The sequence below is a fragment of the Nyctibius grandis genome, chromosome 1 (genome assembly GCF_013368605.1).
Source record: "Nyctibius grandis isolate bNycGra1 chromosome 1, bNycGra1.pri, whole genome shotgun sequence".
In the NCBI taxonomy this organism is placed as follows: Eukaryota; Metazoa; Chordata; class Aves; order Nyctibiiformes; family Nyctibiidae; genus Nyctibius; species Nyctibius grandis.
Genome location: NC_090658.1, coordinates 31,022,940 through 31,047,593, shown reverse-complemented (window position 1 = coordinate 31,047,593; position 24,654 = coordinate 31,022,940). Strand labels below are relative to the sequence as shown.

General features: G+C 35.4%; 1 protein-coding gene across 1 annotated transcript in view; it reads right to left on the bottom strand.

The window, feature by feature from the left end:
• Positions 1–24,654, bottom strand: part of LOC137662233 (dynein axonemal heavy chain 8-like) — a 145,384-nt gene that overhangs the window by 15,618 nt on the left and 105,112 nt on the right. Inside the window, 17 exon segments of the mRNA XM_068398455.1 lie at positions 587–739; positions 5,078–5,151; positions 6,095–6,297; positions 7,585–7,703; positions 10,340–10,461; positions 14,334–14,524; positions 14,624–14,876; positions 15,721–15,826; positions 16,246–16,428; positions 17,783–17,938; positions 20,111–20,266; positions 21,079–21,119; positions 21,122–21,249; positions 22,293–22,333; positions 22,335–22,421; positions 22,758–22,895; positions 24,251–24,463. Coding sequence (XP_068254556.1) covers positions 587–739; positions 5,078–5,151; positions 6,095–6,297; positions 7,585–7,703; positions 10,340–10,461; positions 14,334–14,524; positions 14,624–14,876; positions 15,721–15,826; positions 16,246–16,428; positions 17,783–17,938; positions 20,111–20,266; positions 21,079–21,119; positions 21,122–21,249; positions 22,293–22,333; positions 22,335–22,421; positions 22,758–22,895; positions 24,251–24,463 — 2,364 coding nt within the window.

Here is a 24,654-nt window from a genome sequence, read left to right as displayed (position 1 = left end):
ACTAGATATTAACTAGCATTATGACCTGCTGTGAGAGTGATAGGAACCATCAGAAGTGACTTAAATGCACTACATAAGAGTTTAGGCAATTTTCCTGGAACTGATGAAAAATGTGTCCTTGAGACCTACAGAACAACCATTTATAGTTTATCCAAAGAAAAACAAGTGACTTCTTGGTAGATGATGTTCTTTGACATGTGCTGTCCATGCGTGTTCTGTCCCCTTTATCCTTTATTTCAGACAGGGAAATCTGGAAGAGTCTAAGAGCAGTTGCAGGCATTACTCTATTCACAAAGGCATCTGGTTAGGCAAAAAGGGATACAGGTAAACCCTGATAGTTTTGATTCTAGTATTTCTGTGCACAGAATTAGTGTGAATTCACATATACGTAATGCATCTTTGAGAACTTCCAGTTACTGGTAAGTAACCTTCCTGTTTAAAGTGATATTTGCATTGTACGGTAAGTTCATTTTTTCTTTGTCTTTGTTTTTTTTTTTTCCCCCTCCATTTCTTTAATTTCCATTTACACATTTAATCTGAATAATTTTGATGGCATGAGGTACCTGAAGTAAGTATTTGAACAAACCTGTAGCAGTGTAATTGGGAATTTAGGATGTGGTTCAGTAGTTATCCAAACTCGAAACGTCTCATTCTGTATCTCAGCAGTAAGAAGTGTCCCCAGTAGTTCATCCATAAAATCCAGTCCAAGATGACAATTCTGAAGCAACACCCAGCCTCCCTAAATAAGAATATTGACTATTACCATGTAAAATTCAGAAAAAGTTATTCATAATGCTAAAACCAACTGCCTACATTAGGATCAAATTTGGTCTTGCATGTTTGGCTTTTTGGATTTGGGGCTTTTTTTTGAGTTTTTTGACTTTTGGTCTGTTCTTGAATATGTATTATCATCTGATTTTATATTGGCGGAGTTAAAGCAAATAGGAAAAGTTAGTGCAAAAGTTATTTCCACATCCTGTTGTTCACAATGAAAATATAACCAGAGACAATATTCTAGGTAAAGTATCAGTGCTACCTAGTGGCAAAAAGAAGTAATTCCTGTTGTCTCCCAGCAAAACACCAGTGATAAGCAATCCTGTCATCAGATCCAAAAGAATGTAAGTGGAAAAGTAACAGCCGAAATCTAAGGAATACATCTTTTTAAAAGCTTATTTGCTGATAACATAATCTAAAGTAAGTGTAAAGAGGTGGCAACAAGACTCTAAAACTTTTCAACTACAATTAGTTTATCTGCAATTGCAGATACACTAAATGCATATGCATGAAATTCAACCTCTGTATATTAATTTTGATCTTATTCAGCTCTCAAGTTGCATGAAAGCTCTATTTTGACTATTATCTCTCTGCACTTCTGCTTATGAATTTAAATTCAATCAGCTTTTGTAGTATCACTTTAGAAGCCTGATGAATCAGAAGCCTGATATTAAAAATGGAGCATTATTTAATCAGTTCTAAACAGTGATATGTGGATTTCATTACAGCTTGTAATTTCATTTTGGCAATTTTGGTTTAATTCATTTAAAAAGAAATAAATAACATTTGGTGACAAAATATAATTGAAATATTTATGGTGAACTGATGGATATTAAAAAAAAGAAAGACTAAATGCAGGGGGTTTTTTTTCCTTCTTTTATGGGGAACCACTTTTTTTAAGAGGATTTTCTATCGGTTTGTCACATTTCCAAATGAATCAGGCGCAGTTTTTTAAAATTATCTACCTGTAACACAGCATAGCAGTTTCAATCATATTATATACTCTTGGCCAGAGGTAGGAAAAAACCCTAGATATTTGTCTTCATATTCACTAGTTCTGTTTTGTTCTTGCAAATCTAATGTTCACGTATCCCTCCCTCTGTAAAACGTGTACACCACCAAGGCATTTAGTTCAGAAATTGTTACTAGTAGCTCTACCAGAGTGCTGTTTTGAGTATCCTTGTGCTTTTAATTGAGGGCAAAGGAAGGCAGGGATGCCCCAGTTTTCACCATTCCAATGCAATGGAAGTTCATGATGACCATTCTAGACATATGAACACAAAGAAGTATGAAAGATGTGTGCATTTGCACGTCATAAAAAATGCCACGTGCTATAAAGAGATTTCTTTTTTCTCTTTTTCCAAAGCAGTGTACATCTATATTCCAGTACTGGTGTCACAACATTCAGTAGGACTTGAGAGGTTACTGGGATACAATATAGAGAACTTCCATAACCAAGGCTGCATTAGCTAGAGAACCTTGGATTATACAGTAATGTCCAGCAAGTGTGCAGTAAAGGCCATATACAAGTATTATATCTGTCCATAATAGAGAAACACAAATTAAGCAGATTGTACTATGATCAAATGAATAAATATCATCTGGCAAGGAATTTTTTTTTTCCCCTCAAATGAAGATATCTCACAGATAGCAGGCAATACAATTGGAATTCCCTGAACTGATACTGCCTGACCTTTTCTTTTCTCTGCATGAAAGACAGGAAGTCCTGCAAAGGCTTTGAAGCACTTCCATCTACCAGATTAAGACAACAGGACTTTGCAGAAGTCTGAAGAAAGAAGCATTTCCTCATCTTAAACATTGGAGAATGAAGTGACAAAAGAACTGTTTAGTTCAGATGGAAATCTGAAATAATCTTGATAATGAATCTGCAACAGACTCAAAAGTACATTTGTTCTTGCAGAGTGTTCCATGTTGTGATCTCATTTTCACCGTTTGGCCTTCCAGAACTCTCATGGGTGAGGACAGAGACCCAGAGAATCTAATGGATGTCATATATTGTGAGGAGTTAAGTTTTAAAGCTCATAATTAATCCATCTTTAACTTCTTATCTAACTTTTGATTAATACTGCCACTGGTAAATAGGAAATATGGTACCAATCAAACCTTTTACTGAACACAAGTCAGTTCTGGCTTCTTTAGGTGAATATTACAAGCAGTGCTGTACTCCTGGTTTAGTAAGGACTAACTGTCAGTTATGGTCAGATGAAAAATACATTTCATTTATCAATATAGTTCTTGCAGTCTTCTACTCTCTATTAGTAGAGATATTCTAGTCCTTCAGAATACTGGAATAAGACTAATTCCCAATATTTTGAGTTTGCAGAATCACAGAATCACAGAATGTCAGGGATTGGAAGGGACCTCGAAAGATCATCTAGTCCAATCCCCCTGCGGGAGCAGGATTACCTAGATCATGTCACACAGGAACGCGTCCAGGCGGGTTTTGAATGTCTCCAGAGAAGGAGACTCCACAACCTCTCTGGGCAGCCTGTTCCAGTGTTCAGTTACCCTCACCGTAAAGAAGTTTTTCCTCATATTTATGTGGAACCTCCTGTGTTCCAGCTTGCACTCGTTGCCCCTTGTCCTGTCAAGGGATGTCACTGAGAAGAGCCTGGCTCCATCCTCACGACACTTGCCCTTTACATATTTATAAACATTAATGAGGTCACCCCTCAGTCTCCTCTTCTCCAAGCTAAAGAGACCCAGCTCCCTCAGCCTCTCCTCATAAGGGAGATGTTCCACTCCCTTAATCATCTTCGTGGCTCTGCGCTGGACTCTCTCTAGCAGTTCCCTGTCCTTCTTGAACTGAGGGCCCCAGAACTGGACACAATATTCCAGATGCAGCCTCACCAGGGCAGAGTAGAGGGGGAGGAGAGCCTCTCTTGACCTGCTAACCACTCCCCTTCTAATACACCCCAGGATGCCATTGGCCTTCTTGGCCACAAGGGCACACTGCTGGCTCATGGTCATCCTGCTGTCCACTAGGACCCCCAGGTCCCTTTCCCCTACGCTGCTCTCCAACAGGTCTGTCCCCAACTTGTACTCATACATGGGGTTGTTCTTGCCCAGATGCAGGACTCTACACTTGCCCTTGTTATATTTCATTAAATTTCTCCCCGCCCAACTCTCCAGCCTGTCTAGGTCTCTCTGAATGGCTGCGCAGCACAGCCTTCTGGTGTGTCAGCCACTCCTCCCAGTTTGGTGTCATCAGCGAACTTGCTGACAGTGCACTCTATTCCCTCATCCAAGTCATTAATGAATATATTGACTAGAACTGGTCTCAGTACCGACCCTTGAGGGACTCCGCTAGACACAGGCCTCCAACTGGACTCTGTCCCATTGACCACCACTCTCTGGCTTCTTCCCTTCAGCCAGTTCACAATCCACCTCACTACCCGATCATCCAGACCACACTTCCTCAGTTTAGCTGCAAGGATGCTGTGGCAACTCTGCCTGTATGTCTTTATTTGCAACACTGTCCACAACTCTTTGAAGTGTCCAGCTGACCAGCCTGTGCTACCTTTACACTGTAACTTTTATATTGTATTTGAGGTGTCAATTATAATCTTTCTGGAGCTGCTGCTTAGACTTCTCATGTTTTTACTGTTTGAGAATATGATCTGCCATAACAAAACACATTACAATATTTAAGATAAAAATTCTTAAATATTGTTTGGAAATTCTTAGACATCCTGAGACTCAAAGCCAAAAGGATAGGCAATTCAAGAAACAAAGAACCAAAACCAATTGCGAGTGAGCAAGAGACCCTCTCACTAGCACAGATGTGAGGAAAATGTTAGGCAGTATTAGGAGCCAGTACATCCTTCTGTATGTACAGCTTTAAGCTATGTGTGCACTCACTGTTTTATGTAGTAGAAACTACGCAACTTCTAAGTAGCTCTCATAGGGGAGGAGGGGGGAAAAAAAAAGAAAAAAAAAAAGAATTCCAGTAAAGAGGTGGGATCTGCAAATCCTGCAGGATAGAACTAGGACACTATGTCCTTTTACCGTTGGATAACAGCATTATTATAAGAAGATAATGTGCTACCTTTGAAAAGCTGGTCAGTATTACTGCTGTCAGAAGTATTGACTTGGACTCCACTGCCACATGGGATATGCCACATGCATATCCCACAGTGGAAAGTTTTTAGGCTCAGGCACTCAAGGAGACATTTTACCCTAAGATATGCCTTAAAAATGCAAAATATTAAAGATTGCATGCAAAAGAGGTGTAAAAGAATGCTAAAACAATCAACTTATATTGCAGTGTTTTTTTTCCCACCTGTTGCATTGACATCTGTATGAATTTGCGTGCGTGAACTTCTTGTCCTTGACCCATAGAGATCGTCCTACATTCTACAACATATTTGACAATATATGATTAAAGAACTTACATTCTTCAGAAAAAGAATTCAAATTCAGTCCAAAAAACCACTCATATAAATACAGCACAATTAAGTACATTTTTACACAAAAATATATACTTATGAAAGTAGAATCTCTTCCCCATCGCATTATGCTACTATGTATAAATTTTCTAAACATTGAAACTTTGTATAATAACATTAAAATATACATCCACAATATTTACAGTGTTTGTAGAAGTGGAAGACTGACTAATGTTATTGTTAATGGGAATTTGTGCCAAATTTTAACAAAGTAAGCCACAGTATTTGAAATATGAACCAAGATTTTTCTTTAAGCGTAGGTAATGACGCACATAAATGAGCACAATGCATAATTGTAAAATTGCATTTGTGAACATATTAATGTGACTAATATAATGGATATACGTATCTATTTCCAACTGAGTTTGTATGCACAATTTTTCAAAATTTCCATATAACGTAGCCATAAAGACCAGATTATACAAATGCAGATCTTGTGGGTATTTTTTGTTTCAAAGTGATCTTGTAAGCAGATTGCTGATTTTCACGTTACCTGCAGTTAAGAGTTAAAACAAGAAAACAGTATTGTCACCATGCCAGAATAAAAAAAAAAAAAAAATAAATTAATATTGTCTTATAGTTAGAAATTTAAAAAAATCATCACTGGGAAGGATGATAATAATTTATAAAAAAAAGAACTGAAAACATTACTGTCCAACTGCATACAGAATGATCCTCAGCATACCATCTTTTATTTAAAATATTGTTTTATCTTTAAGATGATGGTTCAGGAACAATGAATAGTGCAACAGAATTTAAGAAATACTCTCCAGAAAAAAAAAAAAATCTCTGAAGTTACTTACATTACTCTTCTGTATCTTAACACATGACCATGAATAATTACTTCATACCTAATTTAAGCTTCCTAGCCAAGGAATCAATCTGAATAGTTGGGTCAGATCCCATGGACAAGAAACAGATGAGAGGTGTTCGTGTGTCACTTTCCTCCCAAGTTTTTTCTAAATTCAAAATGACTGGTTCTGTATATTTCTCATCCAAGGAATTTGCAATATATTTCCTGGCTTGGGAAAGCGTTCGGTCTGGACACCAAGACCTAGAAATAAAAATATATACCAAGATACAAATTCAGTGCCTCTTCCTGTTGCAAACACCAGACTTAAATTAGAAATTCTATTTTTATCATATAGAGATTTTTGCTTCATAATATGCATATATACATACATACGCATTCTATATATGTTTGTAGGTTTGTCTTTAAAGATGAAATAATAGACAGTGCTAGTAGTCTTCCCTCTACTTATGACTGTTCAATACTTTTCAGTTGCTTCCAATTTTGCCTTAAACTATTTGCACTGGAATTTTCTGTTCTGGGTAGCTTTATTCTTAATTTTAAACAGAGCTTTTGTATCTGAGGACCCAAGTAGGGAAATGTAAGACTGTTTATGCCCGTTAGTCAAATTCTGCAGATGTTTCATTGGGTACGTTAGTCTTTTAGGGTACAGACTCAGCTCTCTTGCACTGGATTGCATCTGTGTTGGGGATGAGACTTTATTTTTCCCATGGGAAAAAAACCCCAAACAACTACTTTTGGATAAAAGACATGACTTTGCAAAACTTCAATTTATAGGCTTATTATTTAAAGGCTTAGGAGTTAGATGCTCCAACTCCTCCTTCAGGGTGTATAGCATAGAACAATATGGTACTTCTTCCATCAGATTCTGGCCTTTTTTACTGCACAGGTTGAACCTGCTCCAAAGACAAATCATGGTCTAGTAATTAATGGTTTTTTGTAGCGTCTCTGATTTATTTGTTGCAGCATGTGAAAAGTATACAATGAACGTAGGAAGATATGATCTCATGCGTAAGGCAGCTGAATGCTGCTTTGGGGAACTCCATTCTATCCCAAGTCCTGCCACAGAGATCTTCGCTGATGCAATAAAATAATTTGTAGCACACTTTTTACATGCGCTTTTGAATACTTGTTTAGCATTTTCACAAATCTTTTTTTTTTTTTTAATCACTTACTTAAAGTTATTTAAAATAATTCATTTTAAAAGACATGAAAAAAATTTTGAAAACTATCTGAATTATTCTACTTTTTCAGGAACTTTTTGCAGAAGGCTGCAATGTGGTTCCCAGTTTCCATTTGTCATGACATAAAAGCAAAGCTATAAAAAACATTTTCTAGAAATAATTTTTTTAGACTCTTCAGAGGATAGCTCCAAAGTGACTGAATTAAATATTTCACGTGACTGAATTAAATAATATTTCACGTCACCCAGAAATTAATAAAAATTACACTATTATGATAATAGCATACCGATAGACTGAGACGTGATGCAACCATGTATGCATTTCCCAATTTTCTGAAGATGCTCACCTGATGAGTAAAAGCTTGCGAAAGGTATCAAGTGAATCATTATATCCATCAGGTACGATTTCTTCCTCGGGAGCATCTTTATTAAACCAACTTTTCCATCCCTTTTCGTTATGGGCTATCTAAATTTATTACAGTAATGTACATATAAATATATTTCAGCTGTAGCAAAATACCCTTGTAAATTTATTTTTTAATGAGAGTCTATTATTATATTAGGATATATTACAAGTAACATTAAGAGTCTATAGCATTTAAGACATACGCCATGTGAATCACTATTAAGATATTAAAAATAGAAATTTTAGCATTAAGATACAGGCTCTTACACTAATCAGTTATCCATGGATTCCCCTCCCAAACACACGCAGCTACTTAAGAAAAATCAATAATTAGCAGAAGGATTCTATACTACAAGAGAAACATACTGTGATTAATTTATTCCTTCTGATCACAAAGTACTAAAGGAACAGAAAAATCTGTTCCAGTACGGTCCAGGCAGCCAAAGAATCACAAATTAAAAATAACAGACTCTAGTAAGCTTTTGACTTGAGAAAGAATAAATCTGACCACAAATATGATCATTATTTAGGCACCTCTTAGAACCCATGACCTAATAGCACAAGGAATATTGGTGGACAGAACATAGTGAAAATTGCTATGCAGTTGAGCCTTTAATGCAGTGACTGAGAAGAGTCAGCTACTGCAACATTCTCAGATCACTGGAAAGAGAACAAGGAACATACTGATACCATCTGTTCTGAAATACAGTTCTATATGCCTATTATAAACCAGGTAGCTCTGTCCAGGTGACTGGCTTGGTTTCAAATAGAAGTAGTTTCAGAACAACCTACACCAAAAATGGACCGGGAGAGGAGCGAGAAACAAACACACAGGGACCTCTTTCAACCACGTATCTCCTATAATGAAACTCATTCAGAGAGATTCATAAACACCAAATGTCCCTTCCTTTCTGAACTATAATCCAAGTCTGAGAAAAAAAATTACTTTAGAAGCAAATAGCTCAGTTCTACATTAACTGACATCAACCTGACCACATGCTAGGAGACTATTCAGACAAGGTACCTTCTCAAAGCTAGGCCACAGCCAGAGATAGGTTACTGAGCCAAAGGGACTCAGTGAAATCATTAAGCTTTCATTATATATTTCTTTGTACCGTCTCTCGCTCAACCACAGTTGGAAGTAGTAACAGTGTGAAAAGGAACAAGGTCATCTAAATGTTTAAAAAGGAATAGGTCTTTATTAAATTAAGTTAGGCATCTGGGACTGGAGGACTTAATTTTTAGAGAAGAAAAAGATTTGTAACTGGCAAGAAAAAAAGAAAAACACAGGGAACCTCTTGAGAACTGGGTATACCATTTTGAAGGTTTTTTTCCTTACTTGAAATCCTTTTCTGTTTGTATCTAAATGAATAACGATACAAAAATACAACTGTATTTACAGCATTATCTAATGGATGCAAATAAGTATTAAAAAGATGTTATTTCCATATTTGTTTTTTAATTATATCCTACTTGGCACCCTCCAAGATTCCATCTCTATCTATTACTAAAATAACCTAATTGTCACTTTTCAACTTGTAAATATATGGCAATTTTAAGTTAGTGCTAAAAGATTAGTTAAAAAAGAGGCCTTTGCGGGTAACACGGTCACCTAAGTATTTTGGAATCTAAAATTTTGTTTGCACTAGTTCTAGGAAAGTCCTATAATAGAACCATTACAATCTACAAATTAAAAGGAAAATATATAATTCATAACACCATGGCTAAATTTAAATAACATTAGCAAGTGTGCAGTCGCATGCATTTTGGGTTCTGGTGCCCTAACAACCCAGAGTGAAGACCTAACTAGAATTCCTCCAGCCTTCTTCTAGCTCAGTACTCTGTTTTGATACTTCCAGAAACCATAACCTGGAGGAAATGGGCAGGTATGTATCCAGATCTTGCCTTGATACAGAGTTGGGAAACAGCCAGGACCACTTCCAGGTACACCATTTAGATAAAATCTCTGCTACCCTTCAGGGCACTAAATGCCATCGCAAAATGGACTTACTGAAGCAGCAAGAAGAACTTAGTGTCCTGGCTTTCAGCCTGATTAACAAGGAGTGCTTAGGAGGTACAGAAAGAGAAATGCATAGGGAGTGTGTTAACTACACTAAGAAAAGATAAATTTACCAAAGTAAAGAAAACAATTGATAAACACGTCACAAGCTTATGTGCATATAAGTTCATATATGTCTCAATAAAATAAATAGTATCTGTATAGCTAGCTGATCATATCTGAATAACATGTTAATCTTGGAATGGAAATGAGTATTGAAAACAAGCAGCAATTTACCTGTAAAAATCTATCAGACTCAAGACATAAAATATTGTAACTTAAAATCTGACATTCATAGATTAACTTTCAGAGCCTTTGATACCTTTACTTTTTTTATCCTTTCTCCTTATGTCTCTCTTTCATTGACTTCCTTTTTTTACTAGCTCTTTGCTCCTGTTCTCTTTTTACCTCAATGACTATAATACAAAATACAATATAGTAGATAAAAAAAACATAGAGCAAATAAATATACCCCCATTCATGCTACCTAACTCTTCATTTCTATGCCTTTATTCTGCATTCTCCCTGGCCTTGTTCTTAACTACATCTCTTGTGCATTCTAAATGTAAAATATGGGAGCACAATTATGATGGGGAAACTGGTTATTAACTTTAAAAAGATAATTAGTAGATATCACCTGATTCAAAATTTCTGCAAACTGTGGAAGTTTGCTCAATTCCACTAGGTTTAGCCACATCATGTCAAGAATCCAGCGGAATGGTTTGGGTGGGCAAGCCTGTAGATCCAGTGCTGCACCTCCTGTAGATAAAAACATTCCGATAAAATACACGTGACATTCCAGGGGTCAAGATATATTTGATATTTATTTTTAAATTATGTTTTCTGTCCCATGTAATTTTCACTGGGGTACTAATTGCACTTTTGTGTACTTAGCATTTATTTCCTAAGATCATAGGATAATTTAGTCTGGATGGGACCTCAGGAGGTCTCTAGTCCAATCTGTTCAAAGCAGGGTCAGCTACGAGATAAAATCAGGTCTTTATCCTGTCTGGTCTTGAAAACCTCTGAGGATGGAGACTGTACAACCTTTCTCGACAATGTGTTCTAATGTTTGTCTGTCCTCATAATGAAAAAATTTCCCCTTATATCCACTTTGAACCTCTCTTTTTTTCAGTTTTTTCCTGTTGTCTCTCATCTTCCTACTGTGCACCACTGTGAAGAGCCAGGCTCTGTCTTCTCAATGGCCTTCTCATAGGTATTGTAAGGCTACTATTGGGTCTCGCCTAGGCCTTCTGTTCGGCAAGCTGAACAAGCCCAGTTCTCTCAGCCTCTCATCTTAGATCATGCTTGCCACACAGTTTGTTGTTACAAGTTTATACATGGTACTGATTATATTTGAAGTATGGGAAAGTCTTTAATAATCTCTTTTCCTTTTCATCTGTGCTGATACTACAATAAAGATCATTTTGTATTCATCTGAGAGATAAAAATATTCCTCAGAAGACATTCCCTTAGGCAGTCTATATTTTATCCTGCTATTCCTAAAAAGAAAAGAAACTGAAAAGAAATTCTCGTTTTCTGAACTGCAAACTGCTACCTCTTCTCTAATGAAATCCATAGTTCTAATATCAAAAGAATGTTACACATGTTGGCAAAGTAATCTCCCAGACTCATTGTAATACTTAATATTCTTGCTATTAATATCCATACCTAATCTTTTGATAAATCCTGCTAAGTTCTTATGGCTAGTCATTTGTTATGTTAATGAGTTAAATATGCAATGACTGAAAAATCTTTCCTTTAATTAGTTTTCATTTTGCCATTCATAGCCATATGTGAGAAGTTCCAGCACCTAGAAAAATTTGTGCAATGATTTCCTCCAAATATAGATACAGTTAGATATAATCAAGAAACAGAATTAGATATGATTAATATATGAATGTTTTCATGAACTACTGAAGGGCCAATTAAAGGGCAAATGTGAAGTTCCTATGTACAAATCCAAATTATTTCTGTCATGCAAAAATGTAAAGTTACTTCATGTGCTTTCATTACAAAGTTTTCCTACTGTTGTACTTTTTCTGCTTCCCTTTACCCCAGGGATGACAAGCTTCTAAGAATCACAGAATCAGCCAGGTTGGAAGAGACCTCAGGGATCATCGAGTCCAACCGCTGCCCCTACACCACCCTGTCAACTAGACCATGGCACTAAGTGCCATGTCCAGTCTTTTCTTAAACACATCCAGAGATGGTGACTCCACCACCTCCCTTCACTAACCTCACAGAAAGAAAGGGCTGCTTCATGAAATCTGAGATGCAAATACTGATTTTCCTGCATTTCCTGTAACTACCTGTTAAAGTTTCCTTCAAGTATCCTCTTATGTCTTTGGCATTAGGATATATAGCTTGAAATAAATGCCCGGGATCCATGTATGGATCTCAGAAATTCCTCTTAGTCTCTGCAAACTGGAATAATGGAAATCAAAGAGAGGATAACAGAAAGTGTTTACACAAATCTGTAATCCATTATTAGCAGTATTATTAAAAAATGATACCCTGTTCCAGAATCACATCTTTCCAAATTTAATACAACAGGCCAACAGGAATATTTTTGCAAATTATTGAATTCTATGAGAGAATCACGATCACTTTAGCCAAAAATACTTTCTTAATTTTAAGATGTAATCATTAGTTGTCCATAAAATAGCACACTTGACAATATTTCTGGCTTTTATTTAAGTCAACAAAGCCAAAGATGTTTTGCAATTCCTCTGTAACATGCTCTCTAATATTTATGGAACTTCTTAGTAAAATACATTTTCTGCTAGAGAAGATCATATTCTTCACTTGTGCCAATCCTTCACTTTCTACTGGTAAAGGACACAGCCTACCTAAGTGTCAAGATACCTACAAAATTGTCAATAAACTCCTTAGATTTTCTCATATCTTTTAGTTTTTGTTTCTTTCTACAGTTTTAATAAAAATTCTATGCCACCATCATGGGAGGCTATTTTCCTATAATTTGGGGACCTGCTTTCTCTGTTTTGCTGACTTAAGGACACCTTCAAGCTATTGCATTAAAATATTCAGGAAGGGCCTAGTGTTTGGCTTTAATGGAATACAGTAAACAATAGAATGAAATTCAATTTATGTACTTTAGGAGAAGGAAAGAGTTAGCATTGATAATCGCCTGAGACTAGCTGAATAATGAGTTCTAGAGAATTTTGCATTTCAAATAACAATGCTTATTTCTGAGACATCCCATGATAACATGGCTGATGATAAGCCATGAAAGCTCTCCTGGAAAAAAAAAAGGGAAAGAAGAGGAAGAGAGATTTATTTTTCAAATAAATCCTTTCTTCAGCTGCCCGATGATGTTTGGTAACATGGCATTCGTTTTGCACCAAGAACTGCTCATCCAAGGAGGAAAATTGAACAATCCATTCATTGCAGAAGATACCTGAGTCCAGGACAATTTGGCTAGGCATGTGCCCACTTCCCAATCTGATTTAATATCACATAAATAATTATAGAAAATCTATTGTTACTTTGGTATAATTTTATACACCAGAAGACTTTCTCAGTGTCATTTTATACACCACCAGAAGAATTTCTCACTAGCGAATCAACTGTGGTAAATCTAGGCAGGAAACTGCAATCTTATGTTCTAGACAAAAATTGCTAAAAGTTCTCCTGTCTTTTATTACAGATTCTCATCAGTTAAAAAAGGGTAAGTGACCACTTTCTGCTTTAGAAGCCCAAGGCATATTTTCCTCTGGCAAAACAAGAATCCATGAGCAAGCCAAGAAATATGGTTCCTTGTCTACTGCTTTACTAAAGCAGACAGTTCATTTTGAAAGCACTTCCAAGCATGCCCTGCTGGAGATCAGTGGTAAATTGGCAGCTGGATACCATTCTCAGAGGATAAAACCATTACAACAAACTGGAAAGCAAAACAGAAAGTGAATTTAGTCTTGTTTCCTATCCATTTTATTCATTAAAGGAAGATAATGATCTTCAAATCTAGGTTCACTACTTTGACATTAGACCTTTGGAGGATTCATTTGAACACTAAAATTCAAACAGGTTTTATATGGACCTCCACGTAAGCAATCCTGATCACATTTTTCAGCAGAGGCACAAATTCACGGAGTGCAGAGGTGGCAGACCTGTCCAGTTGGGCCACAGAAACACATTATGTTCTCTACCAGTCAGTGTTAACTGGTTGGCAAAAGTCAGAGAAAACTCAGGTTGAAACTGTTAAAAGACTGTTTCTAGCACTCCCTGGAATTTATGTGGAGCTGTTTTGGCAACTTAGAAGGTAGCTTTATTCAGCTCCATCAAAGCAGAGAAGCAAAGGAGCAAGAAGTCATCTGAACTATAAAAATAAGGTTATAAATATATTACAAAAATATACAATTATTAAACCAGTTGAGAAGCAGAACCATCATCTTATTCTCAGGACAGAACACAGCCTGGGTAAATGGCAGAGGTAGAACTGAGATGGGAACTGCGTCTAACTTCACTGGACCACAGCACGGATAAGGGCACAGGCAGGTCCCACAGAACTACTGGTAGAAACTATGCAGCCAAAAAATCATACTTTGAAATGGTATAAAAGCTTAAAAAGTTGAAATTAGCTCTATATATAAATAATCTTTTAAACTTACCTCTAATGAGTGCATGGAACTCTCTGTTTTTCACGTGTCCTCTCTCAAGATCAATTTTTAATGTCAGGAGGAGGGTAAAGAGAAATTTGTGGTTTTCATACAAGCCTCTAACAGAATATGAGTAAGTTTCAAAGGTAAGATACTCAATAATATTTGAGATTCTTTTCTGAGGTAAAGGAGACTTCTTAGATCTGAATCATGAAAACAAAGCACAAAGAAAGCATGTTAATAACAGCAAATACATTGGAAAGAAAAACATCTGAATAGTAGAAAAATCTGTGTCTTCCTACTTGGCCATGGATTGATCAAATAACTTCAAGAACTGAGCCAGTGAAGTTTGATACATATTATTGACCATGCTCATTTCTGTAATAAGAAAATAAAGAATGCTTCCACGTGTAGCAGCAGGTCGATATTCCTCCTGAGCAGTGTTAATTTTCACTTCAGTTTCTGCTGCCACAGACAACTTTTCAGCTACTTCAGCAGCTGTTTGCTTAGTTGTTTGGAGAACACCAATCAAGGATTCATCATCTACTAGTGAACCTAAAAAGTCAAATATTGGATGTTTAGGACATTTTTGTAACATTTTTTCACTTGATATATGTAAAAATAGAAAGGCCAAGTTACAGGATTTATAACAAATGGAAATAATTTACTGAAATACAGAAAGCTTTTAAAATAGAGACCAAATAGGATATGTAATACTAATATTTTTATACTCAACATGCTAAACAAATGCATTCAACCTATGTCAATATGAATGTATCTATACCAACAGCTTTGCAGCATGTACTAGAGAAGTCAACTTTCTTATGCACATATCATACATATTCATACACAGTACTTCAATTATTTTAAAGTCTGTTGATTGGTACACTCAAAGTCACACAATAGTCACACAACAGTATTCAGGCATCTCAAGTACTTATTGACCAATTTGCTGGAAGTTACCCCCTTCCTTTTCCACCAAAGAGATAGTAATTGACCATGTGCAGGCTCCTAATATACAGCAAAAGACTTTCAACACCATTTAAGGTAGCCCATTGTACTTTGCAATGGGTTAAGGATTTGCCCATGATCAGATACCTTACCTCATATGAGGGGCAGAAAGCTCTCAAGAAATTGATTTGTTTCACAAAACTTGTTTAGGTGTTAAAAATACTCAGTGTCTAGTGTTGAGTATATAGTGGCATGCTATAGTACCAAATCCCTCATACTCTGGTAAATAACCATACTTTTCTGTATCATCATAAATTTCTGCCATGGGATATTCTCTTATTGTATCTTGGATAGATAAATCAATTTCTGTATGAAAATGTTCTAATGTGAATCAGATTAATCTGCCTAATCTGCTTAATCCTGTTTTTTTTACACTTTGATACAGAACCTCTGGTTGCACTTAGTTTGTACAGAAGATTGTCTTCCAGTTCTTTCATCTTCCTCTTATTAAAAGTTACATCTTCCATGAGTTTAATTCGTTCTGCCTCTAGTTCCTATTATTGAAAAACAAGAAAATGGCATGACACTTTATGGACTGTAACTATGAGTCACACTTAAAATTCAGTTAATGATTTTTCAAGTTCATGAAATGTGCATTTTACTTTTTCAGGTATCTAAAATGTGGTTTTATATCATTCTTTGTTTTTAAAGCAGTGCTTATTCAGTGTCTGCTGAAGTATCTTATCAATGCCAAATGCTTGTGCTTAATTGTGTCATACTGACAGCCATATGTAGAAGATCCTCTAGGTGTATTTTTGTCATTTGGAAATTTCTATACTGAATCTGAATAAGATTTTATAAAATGGCCCATGTCTTTTTTCCATTTGAACATTTCTTTTCCCCTGCATACTAAAACTAGTTAAATAAAAAACAAATTAAGCATCACTATTGTTTGTGTGCACTGATACGTTACCTGTTTTTCAGTAAGAATTACTCTTCTCAGTAACTGATTCTCAAGTCCTTTCATTGTAACAGTAAAATCAATAATTGATGTTTTTGCATTAATTTCAGGTGTGAAAGCAGGATTGGGTAGCTTTGTAGTAACGTACAGTCTAAATGAACTCATAACATCTACTTCCTTATCACCGACTTTTACCTGTGAAGTAAGTTAGAATATTATTAAGCAGAGGAAAATTAGCTTTATTCAACTCAATAATATTGACCAGAAAAAAAAGTACATTATTTGAAATGCCAAAGAGAGGAAGTTTATTTCACAATTGAAATTTGTCATGAAAATAACAACTGATGACCAAAGGTAGCAGTTAGGGTACATTATAAAAGTAGCATTCGCCTCCAGGTAAATATAGGGATCACTTCCACTGTAGGTTCTAATTAATGACTTCTGAACCATTTGGTTTACGTTTTGTGCTTCTAATCACACCCCAGATAAAGACAGTAGAAACTACTGACCTTTGGAGAAATCATTGTTCCCTTATATTCAGGGAAAAAAAGAAATTATTTGATCCAACAATGGAACATAAATTATCGGAAATTAATTCTATATTTATTAAGACTAAGTGGATGTTAAAGACTCTTTTTCTAAAGGAACTATGAGTGTATTCAGATTTTTGACAGAATTTTTCACAGAAGTTAAGATATTGCAGATCAGCAGTCTAACTTGAAAGCTGCATGTGCACAAGGAAATCTGATCACTGTGTATGAGCCTCCAAGGCCACTTCAAATACCTGGCTTAAGAAGGAGTAGGACCAAACCACTCCCTTAAGCATATTGTTTCCTCTGACTTTCAAAGTAAAATGACTCCACAAAAATAGCAATAATTTTATTTTCGTTATCATCAACAATCTGCTCTACCATCTCTCTCATATCCCAGCCAGTTAATTAATAATATTTAAGAAAAATACCTACAGAAATATACAGCATGTGCAGTCTTTTTATTTCAGGATGTTTGAAGGGAGGTTGTTTTTAAAATTTTGGAGTGATTTCTTTATCTAATGAAGGTCAGAAAAACTCATGATTTTTCAAGGTTGGGAAGGTACTTAATATTATTAATAAAACTTTGTGCTTTTTGGCTTGTTCCATCAGAAACCAGTTCTATTCCAGATTAAAGATTCTGCAGTTGCTACAATGAGCGCTCCACACTAGGAAGAGAGAGATCTTTTCAATTCTGTTAATTCTGTCAAAGAGCGTAAAATGAAAGTGCTTGAAAATCAAGAGAAAGTATTGTAAGCATTCAACAGGATAAACACAACTGGTTCCAGTTCAGAATCTTCAGTAGTAACCTTCAGTAGTTAAACTCAAATTTTAGACTCATGAGCCTAATACCCAGCTGAGGCTCTGTCTCCTATATTTTATTAGTTCAGTTTCATTCTTCACACTACCCTACTGAATACAAAGTTTACCTGATTCAGCAGAGGTTTGGAACAAAAGGGTAAAATATCGTTCATCACAAAGCTAACTACTTATTCCAGGTCTTTTGTTTGATTACTAACCTTAAAAGAAGTTCCGGATTTCATGAAATTCTTTTCTAATATATTATCAAGGACTGGATCCAACTCTTCACCTATATCTTCAATCATGAGTGATCGTCCCAGTGAAAGACTGTCTTCTAGGTGTGTACGGAAATACTTGTCATTCAAAGTTGTTACCTCAAAAAGTAAATTATAAATTGATATAAGGACGAAAACATTTCTTCAAAGTCTTACTTGAAAACCACAGATCTAACTATGAAAACTTTTTCATCTTTTTTGTTAGTTGCATTTTTAAAGAAAGTAATAAATGTTGACCATGCAGCAATTCATGCAGAAATATTTCTTGTGTATACAATGAAAAGTACCATAAAAAGCTGAATTAAAAGATTGGCTGTAATGGAATCCGCAAAACTTCATTAGGAGAGTAACAATGTACCAAGTGAAACTGATACAGCTTATTAGGAACTGAAGATATTACATATATTTTTGAAATCAGAAATGCCTAACTTTTAATTTTCTATTCTATGTCCTGAGGACTAGATTTTCTAATTTTAGACATGAAGTGTTGAGAAATTCTTTCTGGAAATCTGAATTCAGATTAATTGTTATTACAACATTATGAACTCATATATTTGAATTATGAAATGGGATTCATAATATATGAAATCATTAAAAAACATGAATAAATAAATAAAACACTAATTTTGTATTGCTTCCTAGATTTTTGACTTTCAGAAAGTTCTCATATTATTTTCAAGATTTTCTTGACAGGTCTGAAATAGGGCCATTCTACTGGAAAACAGCTTTGCAGAAAAGGACCTTGGGGTCCTGGTGGATAAATTGAACATGAGCTAGCAATCTGCCTTTGCAGCAAAGGCCAACATCATTCTGGGTTGCATCAGGAAAAACATTACTAGCAGGTTGAGGAAGGCAATCCTTCCCCTCTGCTCAGTACTGGAGAGACATATCTGGAGCCCTCTGTCTAGTTCTAGGCTCCCCAATGTAAGAGAGACACTGAAGTGAGTCCACCAAAGGACTATGAAGATTATTAAGGGATTGGAGCACTTGACACATGAGGAAAGCTGAGAGAGCTGGGATTATTTAGCCTCAAGAAGGCTCACAAGGGTATTTACCTATGTATGTAAATACCTGGTGGGTGAGAATGAACAGGGAGACAGACTCCTATTAGTGGCACACAGTAACAGGACAAGATGCAATGGGCACAAATTGAAATATAGGCAATTCCAGTTAAATAGAAGAAAAAAACCCAACAACTTTATTGAGAGGGTGGCTGAACACTACAGTAGGTTGCCCAGAGAAATGGTGAAGTCTCCATCCTTGAAGTTATTCAAAACCTGACTGGACACAGTCCTGGGCAACCTGCTTCAGTAGATCCTGCTCTGAGCAGGAAGGCTGGACTAGGTGATCCAGGATTCAGAGATCCCTTCCAACCTCAACTTTTCTGTGGTTCTGACAGTTTGGTTTATTAATGATAAAATGATAAGCAAGAACTTCACTTTCACTTTACTCCAAGACTTAAAATCTTCAAAATCTAGAGATCCTAAAACCCTGAAAATTTATTGATATTCAGGAGAACATATGAGATTCTGCAACATTCAGGTTAAGGGGTTTAAAATGCAGGTTCTTTTTCCCATGCTACTTCATTTGTGAAAAATTCATTTGTGATGCAATCTACAGGTGACACGTGAATGTCTTTGTATTATATTTCATGATCAGACATTTAATCCTATTGCCTTAACCTATAAAAGAGCTATTAAAATTGCAGTAACATTAGGATAGAGAGATTTATCTTGGGTTTGGTTTCAACTGGTTGTCCTCAATTTACTTTTGTAGCAGTAACTTCATGTATGAATTCCATCTCGGGTTCTAAATTCTGGACCGCATCAGTTTAAGTATACTTTGCCTACATTTTCAAAGCTGTCAGTTGTCCTGCCTTTGTCTGTAATCTTACTAATAGTTGCCCAATTTACTCTCATTTAATAATTTCATATTATACTCTCTTGCTGTATTTTTCACCACTTTGCCCTCTGTATAGGGAATGTACTCACCAATTTTGAACATAAGGCTACCTCCTTCTCTTTCATACTTCTTGCTAGATTTCATACTAGTATATACTTACTATATAATCTTTTCCAAGTCCTTGAATGGGATTTACAGCTCTTGTCAAGTTCCCTGCTGATGCACCTACATCATCATCAGTCTCCATACAAGTTAAAGTCACCTCAGATATGTATGTATGAGAGTTACACTGACTAAAATGCAGACACACCCTAAAGCAATAATGTTTAAATATAAGCAAGCACATTATTCCTTTAAAACACTGTTCACCTGTAATTCATTATCCTCTTCTTTCTTTTTGATCCATGATTTTCCTTGAGTTTGTGGGTCTACCAAAAGGGGGTATCTAGTTGCCTTAGTGACAATGATACCATTCTGAATTGAGAGATCATCTCCAGGCAGTCCTTGAAGATTCCACTCACTAATCTGAAGCATTAAAAAAAAACAAAAAACAAAAAGTAGTTTGGAATAAAATCTCACTGGAATGATCCTTCAATTACAATAGTTCTAAGAAATAATGGAGACATCAAGCCAAGGGGAATGCATATCTGAACCTGCTAAAAAATGATTAATGCAGATGGAAAAATATTTCCAGGATTTTCTTTTTATGAATGTTTTTAATTACATAGAATGATGAAAAAGTATATTTTAAAAGTGTAAGAAAGTCAAAAGGCAGCTTGACAGGCAAATTAAACATTGGGATCAATTAAGAGAAAACGAGGCTAAGAGAGCTTTGAGGGCTTAATATTTACTGAAGGACTCTAAGATTCTGTCATTGTCCTCTGTTTGATTTCTCATACATTCACGTTGAATGAAAAGATATAACACATTCTTTTAAAATTGTTCTCTCTGATGTAAGATTTATTTTTGAAACCATACCCAGATAATATTGACAGAACCAAAAAGTAACAACCAAATCCACTGTATTAGTAGATATGTGATATATAGCTGTGGTTATAGGTTATCAAAATAAGACACTTGAAAGTGCACTATCTTACTCGCAATTGTCTAATTGTATAATATGTCAGTTATAATATATAACTTGTTTATCTATCTAAACATTGCTCAATACTCAGATATTTGATGGAAATTGCCAAGAACATTTGGAAACCACAGAACTACATTGCACAGCAATATTGGGGATTATAGTCTGTTCCAAGCAAGCATAATGCTGGCTAACAGTCACAGAATATGTCAATTGAAATTAAAATGAAACCCCCCAAGCACCAAGAACTTACTGTTGGCGGATCTACCAACATAGAAATCAGGTTCAAGTTTCAGAAAAGGGGATTTTATGGGCCCTCATCTCTGCTTCCCATAAATCTTTAAGCAAAAGCTTTCTGAAGTTTTGATTAAAAGGTCCACAGTATGAAAGAAAACCTGTGCAGAGCAGTACATCTCCCACAAGCCTAGAAAAGGACAAAAATAATAATTAAAAGGTGATGTACAATTTCAATTTCTGTTGATTTAGACAACCAGCTTTTGAAACATAAGATTTCTGTCCTGAGGACAATTTAAGGAGAGAACTTGCTCTTTGAGAACACAGTTTTTTTGTGTTTCCAAAATATTTTTGTGGCAAAACTTGAGTAGTATTGTATGAAAACATTATCTTCACCCCCATAAAGTAATAAAGCCCTGATAACAACTATTCCTTCGTTTGTAACTGAAGCAAGAAATTGGTTTACTTCTTAAAACTATGCCTGCAGTACAATATTTATCAAAAGATACAAACTTAATTCTCTTGGAATGAGCAGACCTCACCAGAAATGCCCAGTTCTCCCATAGGAAATTTATGGAAACAGAAGCATTCCACGGAAGCTGAGCCTAAATTTTCAGGCTCTTTACATTTAGCAACAATTTTGACAGGTCTCCTGTTTTCTAGACAGCTAGGACCTCTGGCTCCTAGGCTGCTCAACATTTGTCATTTGGACAGCAACACGATGAGTACTCCCAAGTTTCTCAGAATAAGGCCTACTCTCCCACATGAGTTTCAACACACAGACTATAGGACAAGGGTTACTGTCTGGTTCTCTAGGCCCTCCTTCTTTTATTCAAATATGCCATAACTAATATCAAAAGAAATATTTATTTTCCTGTCCAGTATTAAGCTAGGAATCCTTCCTTTTTCCTTCTCAGTGTCAGCCTTAGATCATCCCTACCTCCCACCTATTGGAAATATTGGAAAGAGGTGTAGTGTTAGGGAGGCAGGAGAGGCAGCTGTAATACAGGTACATAACTGCACTAGAAAAAAACCCTTTAGAAATAAATTCCAAAAGCAGAGGTGTTGTTCTGAAGTGAAATACAAGCACGTAGGACTCACGTATTCACTTATGGGAGGAAAATTCAAATTTCAGGATAGTTCACTTAATTGTGTAACTATATTAAAATTTCCAGGAGGAAAATGAAGTACAACTATTTTGTTTGTTTGTTTGTTTTTTTCCTCTGATGATACCTGTTAATCTGAGATTTAAATTCTTTACTTTGCTGAGTCCACCCTAACTTTCTCTCCACTCAGTCCGTCTATAAGCGCAGAGGCTGCTTGCATCTTTCTTCTGCATGTTTCTGCATCATTCAGTAAGTCCTAAAATTGAAAAAAGTCCTACTTAATTTAATAATAGAATGCGAAAATCTAAAGAGTTATTTAATGTATTTTTTCATCCTCTTATATTTATTATGACTATTTTATTTATTTAAAACTCATTCCTGAGAACTCTAAGTGCATCTGTTGTGTAATATGTTCCTATTCACAGAAAGGAGGAAATATGAGAGAACATAGATTTAAACATCTTCTTTTTATACTTGAACTTCATCCATGTCATTCAAGGTAGCAGGCCCTAAATGTGTTTGTATCAATTCCTGATTACATAGCATATTGTACGCAAACATTTTTCATAATACTAAAATACTTTTATCTCACCGTTTTCTTCTTCACTGCTGCATCAAATTTTGCCTGCACTTTATCCAGTTCAGCTTGCTTTTCATCTAATGCCTCCTGAGCTTTTGCTAATTCTTCATTAGCTACCTTTAGGTAGCCTTCCTGTTTTGCCAAGTTAGCCTGTGAAGAGAAGAAATGTTAAAATAATAATCATACAAAATTTAAATATACTTTGATGAATTATTTTAAGCCTGCTTAGGTGGTAATCATGAGACAATAATACATCAAAATAACTATTATATTAATATTTGTATAAATATTAAAAATATTAAATCTGAAAACTATGTCATATATACACTGCAGATATGATTTTTTTTGTTAAATAACAATGTAGTACTCAAGGTTCCTATTATATATTGTCAACTTTATTTCTTTTAAAAAAATTTACATTTAAAGAAGCTAGTTAAGGAAGTAAGGTTTCCAATCTGTACATATTGATTAGCCAAGAGGAACAATCACTCAATCTTCTTGTTTGATTACATGCTTTATTATTTCTTTTTTATTTGTACATTCTGTAGCAATCAACAATCACAATAAGGGATTGGTCCTTTATCAGCTAACAATATAGCTTTTACCCATTAGAAAATCATGGTCCTAAACCAATGAATCTTCCCATTGCTTCTCAACTGATGTTTATGCTGAACACGGGAAATTCATTAAATCATTTTTTGAATCATCCACATGCATTACTGTTGCTTTTGTAAATAACACTTCTACCAGTGACAAAAAATGTGGAAAATATTTGGAATCACCATTCAGATGCTTTCCCCTTTCACTTTTTTTTTTTCTTTTGTGTACATTGTGCTACAAGTAGGGATTAAATACTTGGTTTAGAATCCAAAAAGCAACAATCACTGCATTTGAGTTTATATATGGTCTTTATGTCTGATGAATTTTTTTATTCAAATGTCCATAAACGTCAAAAAGAACACCCACACTAAAGTAAAAATGACTCTTAAAAATGTTTTACTCAGTTTGGTTCCCACTATTGCAACATAACTCCTTTATTGATGTGAGCTCTGAATCTCTTCAGAATGCCAATGTTTTGGCAAGATAACAGTCCTCCACTCCCTCTAAGTTATCATGTGAAAGCAAAGAAGGTAAAATAGCTGCAAACCTCTGTTTGCAGGACTCTTTAGAGAAGGAATGAAGATCCTCTCCTGGTACAACTTTTTGAAAACAATTATAAAGTAACTATAACATAATAAAAACAAAGACTGAAAACAGCTTTCACTGTAGACAGTAAACCAGAGCACATAAATTTAATCTAGGCTAATTTTTTCTTCTGTGTTCTGTCTAGAATCAAGAAGAGGATATGGGGTTTTTCTGCTCTTATCATCCTTAGCCACTAAAGTCTACAGGCAATTATGTCTGAATAAAGTTAGCCAAATATATTTTTTAAATCCTCCTACTATTAAAGTAAATGAAATTAAATTACATGGAAAGCAAACACAAAGCAAGAGATGATGTATTACCTTAAGAGGTAAGACGTCTCTGTTAACACCATAAAATACTGCCATTGCTTGTGTCCAAGAGAGGAGTCCTGCCACATTACCACACACCTTTTTAGCATGCTCCAGTGTATAGTCTTCCATGTTAAAATAAGGCTGGAGTAATTCTACTGTCTCTTCATTGATTGAATCCTTAGGAAACTGCTGTAGATTCTGCAAGAATGGGCCGCTCATAAGCTGCAAAAAACAACACAGGATATTTATAAGCTATTTACACATTTTACATTCAAAAGCTTGTTCATGGGTGAGTATGTTAAAAAAAGTTCCTAAAATTCTTCTATAAAAAGAGGTAATTCATACAGTTAATATTACAAGTGTGCTATTCAGTTGTAACTCCTGCCATATGCTGTCAATTATTTTAAAGTTTT